At 48.6% G+C, this 19,429-nt stretch overlaps 1 protein-coding gene across 1 annotated transcript in view; it reads right to left on the bottom strand.

The window, feature by feature from the left end:
- XPNPEP2 (X-prolyl aminopeptidase 2) overlaps window positions 1-19,429 on the bottom strand; it is a 49,540-nt gene that overhangs the window by 28,330 nt on the left and 1,781 nt on the right. Inside the window, exons 2-7 of the mRNA XM_054996983.1 lie at window positions 10,855-10,928; window positions 10,446-10,556; window positions 9,691-9,754; window positions 6,679-6,783; window positions 1,130-1,216; window positions 532-678 (exon numbers count right to left, since the gene is read on the bottom strand). Of these exons, the coding sequence (XP_054852958.1) occupies window positions 532-678; window positions 1,130-1,216; window positions 6,679-6,783; window positions 9,691-9,754; window positions 10,446-10,556; window positions 10,855-10,928 (588 nt within the window). The remainder of the gene's footprint in view (window positions 1-531; window positions 679-1,129; window positions 1,217-6,678; window positions 6,784-9,690; window positions 9,755-10,445; window positions 10,557-10,854; window positions 10,929-19,429) is intronic.

Here is a 19,429-nt window from a genome sequence, read left to right as displayed (position 1 = left end):
GCATAAAGATGTCCCATTTGAAGAAGGGATAGCAACAGCAGGGTCTCAGGGCCAAGCTACAAGTGACAAATGACACTTGAATGGCAAGTGTATTTCTCCCTGTTCACTTGCCCTCCACTCAATCCACTTGCCAGGCAAGTGTCTTTCGTCATGTGTAGCTTGGCTCTCAGATGACAATCTCAGCCATCAGTTGGGTTCACAAGGCCATGGAGCATTGCTGAATCGCATAAGAAAATCTCAGGTCCCTGCCCTGAGAAGCTAACGCTATTTAGACAATGGAGATGGGGAGAAAGGCAACAGAATGAGAGACAAAGGAAGAGAGGGCAGGGCACACAACCGATGGGGGCAAGAAATGTACACAACAGAGGTGACCTGCTCAAAGTTAGGCCAAGGCAAAAAGAAAAAGAGAAGAGAGGCTAGTCCGAGCCAAGTTTTGGTGCCTCTTCCTGGCTTCTCTGCATTTCTCTAGTCTTATACTGAAAACAGGTCAATGCTGCCAAAGAAAGAGGCATTCATCACGTCAGAACATACCCGTGAAGTTGTCTGGGAGTGCGTAGATCTTGCTGGTGGGTGGAGGAGGCCTCTGTGCACCCCACACCTGGTCTACTAGGTTGCCGTCTATGGGGATGGGGATCCTATCTGAATCCTGGAGGGCCTGATTGTAGCTTTTCCAGTCATCTGAGGAAAGAGATTATCAAGCAGGCAAGTCCAGAAAGTCACACCCCAGCTGTTCTACGATTCCCAGGGCAAGGGATTAGCCAGAGGGGTATAACGGTTGACAGACTAGAACTGGGGAAACCATGGTTCAAATTCCCACGAAGTTCACCAAGTGACTTTGGGCCAGTCTCTTTCACAGCCTAGCTTACCTTACAGGTTTGATGTATGGATAAAACAGAGGGAGAACCCGTAGCAGGTCCTCCTGAGCTCTTTGGTGGAAAGACGGGATAAAAACCCTCATAGATAGGAAAGAAAGAGGAGGACCAAACACCCAACAGGACCTTCCAAAGGAAAGGCAGGAAACAGAAGGCAAGGTCCTCAGGACACACCAAGACAAGCATTAGTGAGTGTGGCTCTTTGCTGTGGAAAACCCCCTTCTCCAAATCCACCCCATTCAAGAGGTTTTTCCTACCAATGGAAATGAGGTAGGGATCCAATCCAATGTTCTCCCCAGCAGGAACTTCCTTAAGTATCCACTCCCCAATAGATGAAATCCAAACTGCAAGAGAAAGGAGACATCAGCAACGGGATGGCTGGGGGCTGTGCGGCTCATGACACAGTGGCTTGCTCTGATACCACTGGATGCAACAGCTGGATGCTGAGGGGATGTAACAGAGTGGCTAAGGGAATGAACCACAGGAAAGATGAAGGCATGAGTGGATGTTTTCTGGTGCAGGGCAACCTCTGGCTCTTTCTTTTAAGAATGTATTAAAATGCAACAATACATAATCAGAACCAGTATCTAGAGCAAAGAGCATGTCAGGTTCAGAAATTAAAAACAAATGAAGGAAGAGAATGAACACAGTTAAATATCTAACAGCCAAGTAGCCCTGACATGCGGATATCGAAATCCAAGAACTGGGGGCACTTGGCTACACGCCAGATGGTTCTGCAAACTTGGGGGAACCTAGAAACTGGAAAACCTATAAAAATACATTGTGGGGTTTAAAACTGGGGGGGGGGGCTTAAAACTTAGAGCGGAACCACGTGACAAAAGGCACAGGTTGGACACTTGTCAGCTTCCCTCAAGTTTTGGTGGGAAATGTAGGCAGCTTGGTGGAATGTTGGACAAGTGACAGTTGAAAAGTCCACTGGACAGCAGTCAGAGAGCCAAGCTGCAAGACCAGGACGCCTACATTTCCCATCAAAACTTGAGGGAAGCTGACAAGGGTCCAACCTGTGCCTTTTGTCACTTGTAGTTCCACTCTTACTTACGTCTCCTCTATCAGACAAATCATTGAGGTGGCTGGACTGAAGGGTGGCCGACAGGCCAGGCGAGTTTCTGGAAATGGCAGCAGAGCTACAAGAGGATTGGGGAAGTTGCTGGGCAACTGGGAGAGGGCAGCCTGGCATAGCTCCCTGCTTCGCTACTGGATAAAATTAAGGAGCCTGGGAGAAGAGAGGTGAACAGAGCACTGGAGCTGGGGGGAAGGGGAGGCAATGGGGTTGCCAGCCTCCAGGTGGTGGCTGGAGATCTCCCAGAATTACAACTGATCTCCAAGTGACAGAGATCAGTTCACCTGGAGAAAATGGCTGTTTCAGAGGGTGGACTCTATGGCATTATATCATTTTGAGGCCCCTCCCCTCCCCAAATCTCACCTTCTCCAGGCTCCACCCCCCAAATCTCCAGGAATTTCCCAGTCTGGACCTGGCAACCCTAGGAGGCAATGCCACCACAACCGCCTTCTCTCTGGCAGCCAAAAGACCACAAACAGCAGGGGGCAACCCCGGATTCCCTGGAGATAGTGGCAACCCGGGCTTCCCTGGCCTGCCTCCTGCAGGATTGCTGAGGCTGCTGGGCCTGGAGGATGCCTTGCCTTGGAGCCCTCTGGCCTGTGGTGGTGCCCTCAGCCAGGCCAAGGTGGCCGTGGAGATAGCGGGGTTAGCCTGGAGCTTCATGGGCAACAGGTAGGAGGAGAGTGATTTAGTTTGGGGGGCTGGATAGGGGCAGGACAGGAAACCTGGCAGTGATGGTGGGGTAGCCTGATGTGGCTCCCTACAAACCCCCCCCCCCCATGATTCTCATGGGGTCCCCACTTGATCATTTCTAACAGCATAAGTCTTTTTTAAAAAATGCAGCCAATTGTTATCACCTAAAATATTCTTAGAACTTTGTATTGCTGTTAGTTTTACTATTGATTCCAGTTCCCACATCTTTAAGAACCATTCCAATTTGCCAGGCAACGTCAGTTGTTTCCAATAATGCACAAACACCATCCTGGCAGAGGTCACAGCATCCAGCAGTATCTCTCTCGAATCAGTAGTTACGATACTTACACACAAGGATCATTTTGTAGAAAAAATGCTGCGGGAACTCATTAGCATAACTCATTAGCATAACTCATTAGCATATGCCACACCCCTTGACATCACCAGAAGCATGTCATTAGCATAACTGATTTGCATATGCCCCACCCCCTGACATCCCCTATCCTGGCTGTTTTGGACCCAATCCTGGCCATTCAGGGCTGAAATTGGGCCCAAAATGGCAAAAAGGGGCTGGAAATGGCCAAAAAGGGGCCCAAAATGGTCAGTATTGGGCTGCTGCTGAGCGGGAGAGTGATCCACCACCCATCAGAGGCCTGATCCGGGCTGTTTCAGCTCCAATCCAGGCTGAAAAGGGCCCAAAATGGCCAAAAATCAGGTGGGCGGGGCCATCTGTCATGTGACTTTTTTGGAGAACTACTGGAACTGCGTTCCTGCGTGTTCCCCCTCAAAATGAGCCCTGCTTACACAATTTAAAAAGAAAACTGTCAGGTGTCAGGGCTGTGTTTCTTCCTTCTTTTGCTCTTCTACTGATACTCATACCCCACTCCAACCCAAACATGGGGGTTTGCCCCGGCCCCTCTGTATTAGGTATTTTAAGACTTTTTTCAGGTGTCCAACATGTTTATCCTTTTTTTGAAGTTAATTTTTGAAAAACGAGAAGCATTGCTCTGGGTACAGCAGGGGAGGTGGCTACCACAAGGGCCAGGCAGTTAACACTCCGTATAGCTGTATTCTCTTGGAAACACAACAATCCGGCTGTGGATCAATGATGGAGAACCTGCTTGGCACATAGGAGGTTGCACCTTCAGTCCCCGGCATCTCCCATTAAAGATCAGGAAGTAGTTGATGCAAAAGACCTCAGCCGGAGAGCCACTGCAGGTCTGAGTAGCCATTACGGACTCTGATGAACCAAGAGTCTGATTCAGTGTAGGGATGTTCCATGTGTTTATACGGCAGCTTGTGGGATTGTTTGGAAATTTGTATGAATGATCAAAAGAGGTTAGCACAAATCCATAGCGGAGGTTTTGCTCATGCTACATACATCTCTGTCTTCACCCAAAGTCCCTGGTTTAATTCTCACCAAGAAATTTCTGGGCGGGTTAGGCGAGCTGCTGTCTCTCAGCTGCCCATTGACAAAATGGGGAATAACAACACAGGCCTCTTGCTATTGAACTGTTGTAAAAGTTACATAGACAAAAAGTATTGTCACTACTACACAGGGGTCATTTTGTAGAAAAAGAGCGGGAGGAACTCATTAGCATGACTCATTAGCATATGCCACACCCCTTGCCATCACCGGAAGTGTGTCATTGGCATAACTGATGTGCATATGCCACACCCCTTGACATCACCTATCTTGGCTGTTTGGGACCCAATCCTGGCCATTCAGGGCCAAAATTGGGCCCAAAATGGCAAAAGGGATGAAAATGGTCGAAAAGGGGCCCAAAATGGTCAGGATCGGGCCGCTGCTGAGCGGGAGAGTGATCCACCACCCATCAGAGGCCCAATCCGGGCTGTTTCGGCCCCAATCCAGGCTGAAACGGGCCCAAAATGGCTGAGAGTCAGGTGGGCGGGGCCACCTGTCATGTGACCTCTTTGGGGAACTGCGTTCCTGCGCATTCCCCCTCAAAATGAGCCCTGCTACTACAACATCTAGCTGTAAACTAGCTGACATCCACAGATGAGGTTAGGATCTCTGCACACTGCGATTCCCCAGATATTCAGGAAAACATGACTTTGTAAATTAACCAACAGGAAATAAAAAAACCCCAATAGGAGAACAAAATAAGGGGATCCCAGCAGAAGGAATATCTCAGAGCGGGACCACAAGTGACGCCTGACACAGGTTGGACACTAGTCAGCTTCCCTCAAGTTTTGATGGGAAATGTAGGCATCCTGGTCTTGCAGCTTGGCTCTCCGACTGCTGTCCAATGGACTTTTCAACTGTCACTTGTCCAACATTCCGCCAAGCTGCCTACATTTCCCATCAAAACTTGAGGGAAGCTGGCAAGTGTCCAACCTGTGCCAGGCGTCACTTGTGGTCCCGCTTTCATTCTCTGGCCTGCTGATATTTACCCAGGGGAGAATCCTCAGGTTTACAGAAACCTGGTAAATTTATCATAAGGCAAAGAAAGCCCCAAAATGACTTGAAAAGGACTGAGCGTGCTTTAGAGGGGAGAAATGTTCACAGCAGATGAGTTCAAGTTAAAGGGAAAGAAGTAGGGTTGCCAGCCTCCAGGTGATGGCTGGAGATCTCCTGGAATTACAACTGATCTCCAGGTGACAGAGATCAGTTCACCTGGAGAAAATGGCTGCTTTGGAGGGTGGACTCTACGGCATTATACCATTCTGAGGCCCTTCTCCTCCCCAACCCCACCCTCTTCAGGCTCCACCCCCCAAATATCCAGGAATTTCCCAGCCTGGACCTGGCAACCCTAGAAAGAAGGGAGGGCAGGAAAGTAGCCTACTCAGAGAACCTGAGAGATCCTTGGAGGGGAAAGATTGGGGGAGGGAATTACAAACTGTGCCCCTCCCATGATTCTTCATGGGCCCCAACACTGTCACTCTATATAATAGTAAAGAACATAAGAGAGAGCCCTGCTGGATCAGTCTAGTAATTCACCTGGTCTAGCCTCCCATTTCATGCTGCTGCCCATAAGTTGCCCTGGGCAGTCAGCAAACAGGGCACAGACCCCAAAGGCCTCCCCTCAATGTTGCCTCCTAGCACCGGGACGTGGAGCTTTGCTGCCTCTGAAAGGGGAGGTTCCTTTCAGTCACCCTGGAGAGTAGCCACCGATGGGCCTTTCCTCCATGCATCTGTCTAACCCGACTTTAAAGTCGTCTCTGCTTGTGTTCGTGGGCAAGTGCGGGTATGTGTGTGCATGCGTCACGTTGACTTATGGCGACCCCAGGGGCCATCCAGGTCAGGGCATCTATGCTTGCGGCCCCGTCACCAAGCCTTCATGCCTATCACAAAAGCAGCATAATGGGGCCACCTACAGACAAGGAAGAGGTTTACTTCCCAGGTATGCAGAAAAGCATAACTTTGCATATTAAACAACAGAAAAAAGTTCCACTGTGATGAGGACAAAAGAGGCTTCAGGAGTACAGATACGTGGAGCGCTCACAGTCAATTAAAAGAAGGAAGGAGTGGGGGACAGAAGAAACCAACCTGCTCAAGCACCTGAGAGTTTACTGAATCCTGCATGGGGAGTCCAAACTGTTCCCCCCACCTATGATTTCTCATAGTATGCCATTAAAGGTATTTGAATTGAATTGATTTCTCATAGGCCCCCGAGTTGTTGTTGCTACTCTGTCAAAGCCACCAGACAAGCTTGCTTTAAAAATAAAGCAGTAGTAGGCTGGAAAGTACAGCATTCAGCAATTCCTGCCACTGGGAGCCCCAGATGCAGAAGAAAGAGCTTTTGTAATTTTCATAGCTGCAAAGAGAGAATGCTGGAAGATCCAATTCTCTTACTACTGCAGTACCACAATACGGCAGGATGTACACCTGCTCCAAACACTCGCCTCTGCACACCTGCTAAAGGCACATGAACTCCTACTGCATCTGGTAACCTGTTTTACAGCCCGGCCTCCAAACCCACTGCAATACACTTACATGGGCTTGCTGGGTGGTGCAACTTGGTCAGAAGGGAGAGCAGCACAGAGGCACAGTTTAAGGTGGCGACTGACCTAATTTCTGCAGCTCCCAGTTGCAATCCATCTGGCGTTCAGCCTGGATCCAGTAGCGACTGTCAGTGAAGAGGGCCGCCTTCTGCAGGGTGACCACTCCAGTCCCTAGGACAGGTGGGTAGAAAGAGTCAGCAGGTCTTGATTTCTAAAAGGAGAGGAGTCTAAGCATCACTGAGAAACTAGTCCCTCAGTGTGAATGGCCCCGTCTCAGCTATGCATTTGTCGGATGTGTTTACCCACTGGGGAGGGAACAGCACTTTGCACATGCTTAGAGGAACAAGCCAAATTATTATCACTCAGACTTTTCTGCTGAAATTAGGTTCCAGGGCTAAATCTACTTGAGTCCTGGTTCTAATTAAATCCTGTTTCCAAAAAAGCCTAACAGTATTTTCACAACTGATAAGATAAATGCTTTTTTAAAAAATGTGGAGTGCATCACTTGGGACTGTTGTTAATGCCAACAGAGACTGGATTAGAGCCATTTTTAAACCAAATGCACATTTCCGCCAATGGCGGTTTGACACTCAAATTACAGATGCGGAAAACCAGATTTAAGTGGTGCTCCAGAAAACCACCCAAGTCCTTGAGTCTGCTGAATGACCAGGGCCCTTTTTTCTGGGAAAAGAGGTGGTGGAACTCAGTGGGTTGGCAGCACAGGGGGCAACTCTTGGCGGGAGGTGGTGCCCCTGGCACAATATGTGCGCGCGCAAAGTGCGCACACGTTCCCAGGACCAATGATGTCACTTTGGGTCAGCTGGAACAAGGGGAGACTTTTTAAAAGTTTAAATCGCTCTTGGCGAAAATGATCACATGGCTGGTGGCCCCGCCCTGGATCTCCAGACAGAGGGGAGTTTAGATTGCAGGGATGGTGGCAACCACTGGAGATTTACTACCCACAAAACATCCCAGTGGTGCTGGCAGCCACTGTGGAACTGGGCCAGACTTCTCCTGGAGACAGGCTGCCAAGTGGATGGAAAGGTAAACATAGCAGCAGATAAAGGTATGTTGGCTAGTGGGCGGAAGGAGAAAAAGAAGCAGGAAAAGGGGAAGGGCTAGGGGGGCTGCCAGGGATGGGAGTAGGGGAGGGCAGGGCAGGGCTTTTTTTCTGAGAAAAAAGGTGGTGGAACTCAGTGGGTTGCCAGCACAGGGGGCAACTCCTGGTGGGAGGTGGTGCCCCTAGTACCACATACGTGCAAAGTGTGTGCACACTCCCAGGACTGCACAATGACGTCACTTTGGGTCAGCTGGAACAAGGGGGGAGTTTTTTAAAGTTTAAATCACCCTCGGTAAAAATGGTCACATGGCTGGTGGCCCCACCTGATCTCCAGACAGGGGATCTGGAGATCTCTGTTAGATCCCTCGGCAATCTAAACTCCCTTCTGTCTGGAGATCAGGGGGCGGGGCCACCAGCCATGTGTCCACAACTTCTCACTTTATACAGAAAACACAATGCTGTGTTTCCCACAGGAAACATGTCCACTGGGAGGGGCATGCATGTAGCTGGGAATTCTGAAGCCCTTAGGCATGTACACAGAGGAGTGCCTCTGCTGCTTACAAATCTGTTTGCTGAAGGAAATGCTGGTGCACTCACAGCAAGCATGCTTGCGCCATAAAATGTGGAGTTGCCCAGTGCTGGAGGCCCCACCTCCAGAGTACTGGTGAGTGGGCAGGTGAGCTATAATTACCCAATGGAGCAGGGGATAGCCACCATTCAGAGCCAGCCTAGTCAACGTTCAGCACAAGAGCGCAACAAAGCGCCAGTATGAGAAAAGCCCCATTTGTATACCATACAACATTACTGATAATGGACTTGTTGATTAATAATCCATAAAGTTTTACCAGCCCAAACAATGGTTGTTGCAAGGAAATGGAACACACCAAGTCTCATTAGGTAATAAAGACACACAGGAGCACCTTGCAGGGTGGTTGTAGTGCACAGTCTGTGTGACTGTTCCTCTCTATCATTTCCCTTTTTGTAAAGCATTTCTAAGAATCCCTTACATCCCATAAAAATTGTTGTCTGCCATTCCCTTCACAGACTGGTTATTCTAGCATAGCAGTGATGCCTCCAATATACCTTTACTTAAGAGTTCATTCCATTTTTAAAAAAACAATCAGATTGTTCTGTACGGAGCCACATTTGAGCTCTAGAGCCAGAAGATGCAGTGGCAGGGCCCTGCAGTGCAGAAAGAGAAGTGCATTCTCTACATGCTCAGATATGCTCTTGTTCTAGGATTCAGCCCTGGCATTCAAACCTGTTTCTAAGACCAGGTCCTCCTCTGGAGCAGGTTTTTAAAGAGACTTGCAGGTTTTTAAAGAGTCGGGTCTGAATTCTCCAGACTCGACTTGGGTTTCCGCAGCCATACAGCAGTTAACAAGTAAATGGCTGTTAAAAAATAAAGGAGAACCCAAAGAGCCTCAGGGCCAAGCTACAAGTGACAAATGACACTTGAATGGCAAGTGACTCCCAGTTCACTTGCCCTCCACTTGCGCTCCACTTGATCAAGTGGAGCACAAGTGGAGCGCAAGTGAACAGGGAGGAACACACGTGAGTCTGTTCACTTGCCGTTCAAGTGTCATTTGTCACTTGTAGCTTGGCCCTATGAATGCCTCCGTGGAGGGAGGAGGGGCTCCTCCCTCCCTCCCCCTCAAGCCTTTCCTCCATGTCAAAATAGCACAGGAGGAGTCCCCTCCTCCCGTTTTTACTGCTCCATGTGTGCAGAATACTCCACGTGGAGCAAAAAAGCAGGGGGGGAAACCTTCCTCCCCTGCTATTTTTTAACATGAGGAAACAGCTTGAAGGGGGAGGGAGGAGCCCCCCCCCCCAGGGAAGCATTCTGAGGCCGTTGGGCTCTCCTTTATTTTAAAGAGCTGTTCCCCAAAGCTGCTGTGAAGCTGCATGCAGGGAACTGCATGTCTAGCTTGGCCCTCAGCCATGGGTCTAGGAGATTCGGAAGCGAGCCAAAGTAGATGAGGGAAGAAGACTGGCAGATCTGGAAAGAATATTCTCACCTGATGATCCGGTAAAGCCTGACATCCAGGATAACCTTTTGTCCCGTTCTGCAATGTACTCACTCTGGGAAACAGAAAAGTAATCCAAATTATTTGTCAAAAGAGCAGAATTCTACGACCAGCACCAATGATAGAAATCATGCAAGAAATATGCAAATTACTTCTGCTTGTCATTGGACAACCGAACAAGTTTGAGGGATACGATGCCCCATGTTCAAGAAAATCCTCTTTTAGCAAGTGATCTTTGCAGCTTTATGGGCTGAAAATGGTAGGGGTAGGTATGGTAGGGGTACATGGGAGCTAAACAAAAGCTGAAATTCTTATAATGATTAATCCTATATGCAATAGCACATTCTATGCTCGCACAGTGCAAAATTCACACAGCATGGCCACTGATTAGTCCTGATAGTCAAATATTTATATTTTCCTCTCAAGTTCAAGGCAGGTAACAGAATGTTAAGCAAAGATAGTGACATTAAAAGACTGTCCATGTAACCGCTTTATCACCAAATGCCTGTTTTCAGTTTCAGAAGCTGCGTAAGACCCTTCTGTTTAAAAGGCTCTTATGATGCTAAATATGCTCCACCTAAAACTCTGGAGAACCTCCAGGGAAGGGAAATGCTGGCTCTTTTGGCAAAGTCTGTCGGGACAGAAAAAGACAGGCAAGATTCACAACCCCAGGAGGATGTTCTTCATCTTCTACTATAGTGAGGATGAAGCCCATTTCATATTACAGAAGAACTAATGTGACTTACCATGTGCGCATCCGTGGAGGGAATGATGTAAGCTGTGATGTTGTGGGAGCGCATGAGCTGCCGCAGAGTGCTCAGTCGCTCGCTCGTGTTGGTCACCGTAGGAGGCAGATGCTGACATCACAAAATGACAACAACACGTGAGCAATACAGCACGGGGTGCAGGAGGAATAGAGGCTGGACAGGTCAGCCATCCACTCTGTTCCTCTATTAGCTTCTTTCAAGTTAGTTCATGCTCTCAGTACACGTCTAGCACGTTCTTAGTATACTTCTTGCACTTTGCTGGGTCTCAGGCACAATCTCTTTGGGAGGAGCTGCCATGGACCATCAGCAATTTGGTGGTCCAGAAAATACACACAGGCATACATACACAGTAGGTCCTGCCTACTTCCAGCCATGCTGAAGAACTCACCGGAGGCATGATTGTGCAGTTCCTGACACTTCCTGATTCCGAGGTCCTTTGCTTGGAATATCCTGTGACATAGCCTAGAAAGGAAAGACAGAAACTCCTTAAATGCATAAACCCTGCTTGGATGGGGGGACAAAGCAGCGAAGGGCTTGTTAACCACCCCAAGATATTTGAAATTTAACATATAGCATTTGACAAGTCACTATTAACAATGGGCTGGTTCACACATGGAAGTACCCCACCTGAATTCCCACTGAAGATTATGAACTGACTGTCCCATCCTGAAAGCTATTGCATCTGAGTTGGACATGGATGTTCTGTCTGGCGTGTGAACCCCACATACACCAGAATGAGAAGTTATAGAATTGGAGGTAGGTGGGTTGCAAAATGAACAACACCACTCCAGGTTATGGGTAGAGCATTTTTTAAAAAAGGGATCCCCTCAACTGCATTCTGAAGTGGTACAATCCACCTCATCCTGCTGTATGTAAAGCTTGGGCCTCTGATGCTAACTCTGTGATGACTCATTCGTGCACCCAAACCGCCAACTGATGCTGTAGCCATTAGCATACTGGCTAAGTTGCAAAGCAACACGCTGTTGGTTCGGCTCTCACTACTGCCATGAGCTCTGCAGGTGGCCTTGGGTAAGCTGTATGGTGGAGATAATAACAACACTGACCTTGTTCACCACTCTGAGTGGGCCACTAATCTGTCTAAAAGAGTGGTATATAAATATTCATGGGTGAGCCAGCTCAAATAATTGCAAAACCCATCACTTATATGTCTTAAATCACTCTAATCCAACCTTGATGTCTCTGTGTAAGGCTACCTGGCTGATCTCAGGTGCGGGGTCCCGAGATACTTATCTGAGAGTAAATTCATATGTGCTACTTACAGCATCTTGCTGCCCCCTCCCATGGTTGGTATGCACTCCCAGAAAACAAAAAGTTTTCACTGGCTTTTTGAAATGACTAACGGCCACGCAGGGCGCATTTCAGCCTTCCTGCACGTATGGTTTTAGTACGAGCATCTGAGGTTTAACCTAACGAGATTTCTGATTGTGCTAAAAGTGGAACCAAGGCAGAACTGACTCTATTGGCTTAACAGTTGACATCAGTGGGTGGCTTCCCGGAAAGGGCATGCTTTGTGTGGGAGTATGCGAGCCGTTCTTCAGCAATGATGGTGAGCAAATAATCAGAATTGGCACCAGATGTGCCACGTTCTTCCTATTGGCAATCGGTAGGGGTTGACATCATCAGGGAAAGAGGTTTGCCGCACTAGAGAATGTGGTCAAACCAGAGGCAGGAGAAGAGCCTATCCGGAGCGAGCCAGGGGAAAGAAACAGCAGTGAAGGGGGGAATAGGGATATCAGCTTATATCCTATGCATGTTTACTAGTCAGAAGCAAAGCTCGTTGAGTTCAATGGGGCTTGCTCTCCAGTAACTGTGTATAGGATCACAGCGTTCCTGGCCCTGCACCAGCAACACCCTGGTAATAGGAAGAAGTTAACCAGAGAGGGTTTACTTTGTCAGTTTTTTTCTCTATACCAAGAAGAGTTTGCCCTGCTTCATTTCCTTGTGCAATTCTGCTATTGAAAATATCAGAGCAGGGCCAGGGGGAAAAGAAGGCCACTCCTGAAGCATTCGGGCTTAGGTGCCAGGAGAAGGAAGAGGGCGGCATCTAGTGAGTCTGCAGATGCTAGCTGCTTAAAAAACTGTGCCAAATTTTTGACATACCAAGCATAGATTACCACTTTTGACACTGACCTAGTGACCTTGAAAGCTTCAGTAGCTAGTTTGTGTTTCTGCACTGGATTTATTTATTTTGTTTAGTTACAGAAGAGTAACTATGACCATGAAAGCACACCTTTAGTATTTTTAAAGCTCAAGTCCTAAACGCGCACACACTGGCCCACTGAATTCAACAGGGGCACATCTTGGAAGACAGCGTCTTTGCGCGCAAAATCGTGCCAGGAAGATGCTGTTATCGCAGAAGACAGCATCTTCTCGTGTGATTTCGCACGATAACAGCGTCTTCCTGGTGCGATTTCGCACGCGAAGACACTGTCTTCTGTGATGTGCCGGCAAAAAGTAAGACGTGTGAAAACGGCCAGGGTTACCAACAAGTAAGCATGCTTAGATTGGTCAGCAGCATCTCCTGTTTTCAGGATATCTATCAGGTCAAAATATGTACAAATTAACTGTATTATAAATGAATTGAATCTAAGGAGGGGCCATGCTCAAGGGTTGCCAGCTCAAGGTTGAGAAATGCCTGAAGATGAGGGGGGGGGAGGTATCCTGCCCTCTGTAAACAGGCCTGGTCTCCTCTCGAGTAAGGCCTCAGGCCAGGTTGGATAGACTTGGGAGACTCTACTGGAGCTGGAGGTGAGACGTTGGATCTGGAGCACAGGATTTGTGACCAGTGGACTGGTAGGTCCAGCAAGGCAGCCTTCTCAAACCTTAGCCTAAATAGGCTGGTTGGTAATCAGGCTCAACTGTACTTGCTGGCAGGCACTGAGGCTCCTGAGACTAGGCTGGGTGGGCTTTGTCTGGGATCCTGCGAAGAGTGCCCTGTTCTGGATCTAGGGATCCCATTCTCCTGGTGGGGGCAGGGATCTCCTGCTCCCACCATTTGCCCCCACCACCGCTTACCTGGCCAGAAGGAGGAAAGGTGGGGAACGGGATCTCCCTGGCACACTCCCAGGGCTGGTGCAACGTCACTGACATCATCACGCTGCCCCGAGAGCACTCCCGTGCTTTGCAGTGGGTTGATTTGGGCCCCAACAAGCCGAATGGGTCCGGTTTGGGGCCCAAATTGTCCCGCAGCAAAGTGCGCGCATGCTCCCCAGCCTTGTGCGATAACTTCACTTCTAGGGTTGCCAGCCTCCAGGTAGTGGCTGGAGATCTCCTGGAATTACAACTGGTCTCCAGGCCACAGAGATCAGTTCATCTGGAGAAAATGGCTGCTTTGGGGGGGTGGACTCTATGGAATTATGCCATGCCAAGGTGCTTTCCCTCCCCAAACCCCACTTTCTCCAGGTTTCATTCCCCAGATCTCCAGGAATTTCCCAACTTGGAGCTGGCAACCCTATTCACTTCCCAGAAGTGACATCATTGTGCCCATGGGATGCCATGCACGTACTTTATCCCTGAGCACTGAAAAGGTGAGTGCTGGGTCTCCCCTCTCCTGCCAGGAGGGTAAGGGAACCTGGCAACCCTATCTGGATCCAGGATGGGATTGCCCACAGTCAGCCTGGCACTTTGCCTCCTTTATACTACTACGGCCTGGGACTTCTGCTGCTGCCACTCTTGTGAAGTGGGAGCAGGTCCTGAGGGGAGTTGGGCTTGGCTTTGCATCCTGCCTGGAGGAGATTTGGCAGCTATCTCTGAAGCTAGTGGCAAGGTATCTCTTGCAGGCTCTGGCAGAGTGGCCTCTGGCACCACTGGAGCATGGTCAGCAGGTGCCTCTGCAGCGTCAGGCCCTCCCTGATCCTGCCAGCCCTCCTGGTTCCCTGGCCTTGGCTCCTCAGGCTCTTCCTCTGAGCACCCTGAGTCAGAGTCACTGGGCTGGTCAGAGGGGGTCATCATGACAGATGAAGCCTGGGGAAAAATGAGGTTTGGGGAGGGGAGGGACCTCAACAGGATAGAATGCCATACACCCCATAGAGACCAGCCATTTTCTTCAGGGGAACAGATCCCTGTAGCCTGGGGTTGGCAGCTCTTGGTTGGGAAATTCCTGGAGATTTGGGGGTGGAGCCTGGATAGGGCGGGGTTTGGGGAGGGGAGTGACTTCAGCTGCCATACAGTCCACCTTTCAAGGCAGCCATTTTCTCCAGCGTCATAGATCCAGAAGAGTTAGCCATGTTAGTCTGTAGTTGCAAAATAGTAAAAAGTCCAGTAGCACCTTTAAGACTAACCAACGTTATTGAGGCATAAGCTTTGGAGAACCACAGCTCTCTTCTGGCATCTGACAAAGAGCGCTGTGGTTCTCCAAAGTTTATGCCTCAATAAAGTTGGTTAGTCTTAAAAGTGCTACTGGATTTTTTACTATTTTCTCAGAGGGAACTGATCTCTGTCATCTGGAGATCAGTTGTAATTCTGGGAAATCTCCAGCTACCACCTGGAGGCTGGCAACACTACTGTAGCCTAAAGATCAGTCGTAATTCTGAGAGATCTCCGGACCCCACCTGGAGGCTGCCAACCCTAGGAAGAGTGCATGGCTGACACACATAAAAGTCACAGATTAAGGCCCTCTCATCTCTGCGTAAAAGAATCTTGGGCAACTGGTCTCAAAAACGATCTTAATATCCCTGAAATCCTGGACGACTACTGCCCTCTAAGTAGAATACTGCAATAGATGAATCAATTATCTGAAATGGCATAGGGCAACTACATATGTTCATCGAGACCAGGGATTGTTTTTCAGCTGGAACACTGTGGAACAGCGTTCTGGCACCTCTTGAAAGTAATCACACATCCAGTGGCCCTGCCCCTTTCCTCCCCAATCAGCCTAAGTGTTGCTGCTTTCAAAGCTGGCAGGTTTTTTTCCACCAACAGAAGGATGATTACCCTCTCATCAGCTGAAAAACTGTTTTAAAATTCTGGCAGCTTTTTCAGTGGAGGGGAGAGGGAGGAGGGTTTCTCTCCTCATCCTCCTCTCAGCTGAAAAAAGCAGCGGGACATTTGAAAGCAGCAATACTTTTCTTGCAAGAAAAGTGTTGCTGCTTTCAAAGCCAGCAATTTTTTTCCACTGAGGAGGATTCCCCTCCCATCAGCTGAAAAATGGTGTTTTAAAATGCCAGCAGTTTTTTCAGCTGAGAGGAAAGGGAGGAGGGACCCCTCCTCCTCCCCCCTCAGCAGAAAAAAGTAGGGGCATTTGAAAACAGCAATACTTTTCTTGCAAAGCCGGCAGTTTTTTTCCACTGAGGAGGATTCCCCTCCCATCAGCTGAAAAATGCTGTTTTAAAATGCCAGCAGTTTTTTCAGCTGAGAGGAAAGGGAGGAGGGACTCCCTCCTCCTCCCCCCTCAGCAGAAAAAAGCAGGGGCATTTGAAAACAGTAACATTTTTCTTGCCATGCAAGAAAAAAACTGTTGCTGTTTTCAAAGCCTGCAGCTTTTTCTAGCTGACAAGAGGGGGATTTCCCTCCTGTCAGCTGAAAAGCAGCTGGCTTTTGAAAGCAACACTTTTATTGCCATTTGCCAATAGCAAGAAAAGCGCTGCTTTGAGCTTTGGTGTACTCTGTAAAGATTCCTGAATCGTTAAGGAGCATACTGAAGCGTTTAAATACCCGAATCTCAAAGCGGCTTGCCGCTTGAGATTTGCACCACCTCTTTTCCAAGAAAAAAAGCCCTGATCGAAACCATTTGTTTGACAGTATCAGGTCTCTTTTTACTGGGTGGTTGTGAGAAACAATTTTGAAAATTTACCCCAGTCTTCACAATTCTATAAACCCTCAAGCACTTAATTTACCCTCTCCTCTTTCTCCCCTTAAACAGACCCCTCAATAGTTCACAATATTGTGGGCCTCCTGGAGCATGCTCAGTCCACATTAGGCCATTTTTGGAGTTTTCTATGTTTTGGTAAATGTAGCAAATCATATTTTTGGCATCTCTGGGGAGTTCCCTAGAAATGTAGAAACCCCTTCCTTATCTGTGGGCAGCCTGGGTTTCCTGTTTTTAAAATTGGTTTGAACCACTTGTTCCAGTATTAGATACAGCGATCATTAACACAGCCTGGCATTTTATAGGATTTCCACAGCTAGCTGCAGGCATTGCCCAAGGTGCCCACCCAAGTGTGCCCTTCACCCCCCCTACCTCCTAAAGGAGGGGGTAGAGCATAATTTCTTTACCTTTGTTGGTGCCAGCGCAAATGAGTCATGCTCCACTATCTATCTAAGCAACCTCTTACACTTGTAGGGAGATTGTCCTGGAGTCCTCTGCAATATTGCAAGAACCTGGGCGTGTGTGTGTGTGGGTGTGTGTGTGTGATCTGTCATTTCTGGTAGGTGTGGGTGGTGGTGAGCCAAGAATCTCTGGTTGTTGGTAGGCCCTCTGCCTAGCGTCTGCTTAGCACGCAGAAGGCCCCAGGTTCAATCCCCTGCTAAAAGGATCAGGTGGTAGGTGATGTGAACAAACTCTGCAGAAGAGCCATTGCCTGTCTGAGTAGACAATACTGAAGGACCCCAAAGGACCAGTGGCCTGATTCAGTATAAGGCAGGTTCATGTGTCATAAGGAGAGGGGGAAGTAGTTATTGAAGGTATGGAAGCTTCCCCTCCCAGCACTGCCCCTAGAAAGCCTACTAATTTCTCCCTCAAGCTTCTAAGATCAGGTTTACATACTTCCGGGGCTAGAAACTTGATTAAAGTAAAACAAAACAGATTCTTATGCTGCAGAAGTCTATTCTGCACCTAACAGTACAGGTATAACCAGGGCCGATTCCAGATGGCCAGAAATTGCAGTTTTTCTGCGGAAATAATCGCTTACCGGCCATGCGTTCACTTTCGTCTCCATCCGCTTTGTCTCGCAGCGTGCCGTGCCATCCCGCTTCCGGATGTTCGCACGGCCAACTGAGGTACCCGGGACTGGTTGTTTCCTCCCTGTCACAGTTGACGTCGGGGGCTTTCATTGGTTCGCATTTCGGGGGGTTTTTTTAGGGTTTTTTTTACGTGTTTTGCGCAAATGCGCAAACGTGCAGGTATGCGAATATGCAGCGTAGACTTTTGTGCGCTTTTGTGCGTTTGTGCATTTGTGCGCATTTGTGCAGTTTGATGTGCACAAACGTGCGACTGCGCAAATGGCGCCCGGTTTAAAAAAACAAAAATTAAGGGAATATTGTTGCCGGCCGACCGGCAAAGAAAGGAGGGAAAGGGGAGGGCCTCTCCGCGGTGACGAAGCGTCCAGAAGTGTGCAAACCCGCAATACTGCATTCACACCATCCACTTATAGAGCGCAACTGAGCGCCATGGACCACAGGTAAGCCGGGACGGGAAATTGCGGGTTTTTACGAGTGAGGTCGCTGAAAAAGCGAAAGCACTCGCTCTATTTGTGCCCATCTGGAATCGTCCCAGGGCTTTTTTTCTGGGAAAAGAGGTGGTGGAACTCAGTGGGTTGCCCTCGGAGAAAATGGTCACATGGCTGGTGGCCCCGCCCCCTGATCTCCAGACAGAGGGGAGTTGAGATTGCCCTCCGAGCCCTCTGAGCGGCACGGAGGGCAATCTCAACTCCCCTCTGTCTGGAGATCAGGGGGCGGGGCCACCAGCCATGCGACCATTTTCAAGCGGTGCCGGAACTCCGTTCCCCCGCGTTCCCCCTGAAAAAAAGCCCTGTAGCATAATTGCATGAAATATATGGGCTGGCGAGTTGTCTCTTGTGTTCTATATAAATGACAGCTCCATGTGTTGAAGGGAGTCCAGCCCTATCCTTGTGAACTTCAAAAAAGACTAAAAATATGGCCACAAAACTCCAGTCCTCTTTGCCGTGAGGATCAGCAAGCGTACACTGCCGGGGTAGCACTAGGACATGATGCTGCCATTCTGGGCTCAAACCCTGATTATATCATCCACAACAGAGATGGATATTTTTACAAGAGGAAGGAAGCTAGCTGGGTAAATGTTGATTTGTAGGAAGTGCAAATCCAAAATACCTCTCTCCACAACCTTTCCGTTGTGCAAAAACATCACCACGAATCACAGAATATTTGCCTAAAGCTTGTGCAACAGTTTGCAGGCTACACAAGGTCTTTGAGCTGTCTACAGGGATGTGGATCCTGCCCATTTATCTGTCATGGCTTTCCTTCAGGGATCCTACGACTGGTAGTTTGATGAGCGTGCTGAAAATTTCTTGTTACCGAGCTACAATTCGTATCAAATCATTATTGAGGGTTTTTTTTAACGGCAAATTGCATGCACCAACAATTATGTATTCCTGTACATATTGATAGCTACTGTATAGACCTACAGAAATGTCTGCAGCTAACTGTCACACCAGGTCAAAACTGAAACCAGATGAAAGAAAGGGATTTCTTATGAATTACCTTGCTGGGACAGACTATAGTCTATCTACAATAGCATCCGGGATAAGGCACTTGGGTGGGGGGAGGTGCCCAAATAGGGTTGCCAGCCTCCAGGTGGCAACTAGAGATCTCCTGGAATTATGACTGATCTCCAGTTGGTGTAAATCAATTCCCCTGGAGAAAATGGCTGCTTTGGAGGGTGGAGTGTATGGCATTATACCCAGCTGAGGTCCTTCCCTTCCCCAAACCTCACCCTCTCTAGGCTTCAAACCCCCCCCCCCAAATCTCCAGGAATTTCCCAACCTGGAGCTGGCAACCCTATGCCCAAAAGTGGCAAAGCAGAAGAGGCAGAGGCTAGACATTACTCTGTCAGTTTGTTCTCATTTATGGCAGTCAAAACTCACTGAAGACCTATCCACATTATAGATTTTAAGTGACTGAATAGTAACGCCATCTTCTCAGAGAACCGTGGGAATTGCAGTCCTGCAAAGGGCTAGGCTAGGGATCTCTGTGGCACTTTATTTATTTATTTATTTAATTCAATTTATATTCTGCTCTCCCTGCAA

Source organism: Eublepharis macularius, chromosome 13, assembly GCF_028583425.1.
Source record: "Eublepharis macularius isolate TG4126 chromosome 13, MPM_Emac_v1.0, whole genome shotgun sequence".
In the NCBI taxonomy this organism is placed as follows: Eukaryota; Metazoa; Chordata; class Lepidosauria; order Squamata; family Eublepharidae; genus Eublepharis; species Eublepharis macularius.
This window is presented reverse-complemented; position numbering and strand designations above follow the sequence as displayed.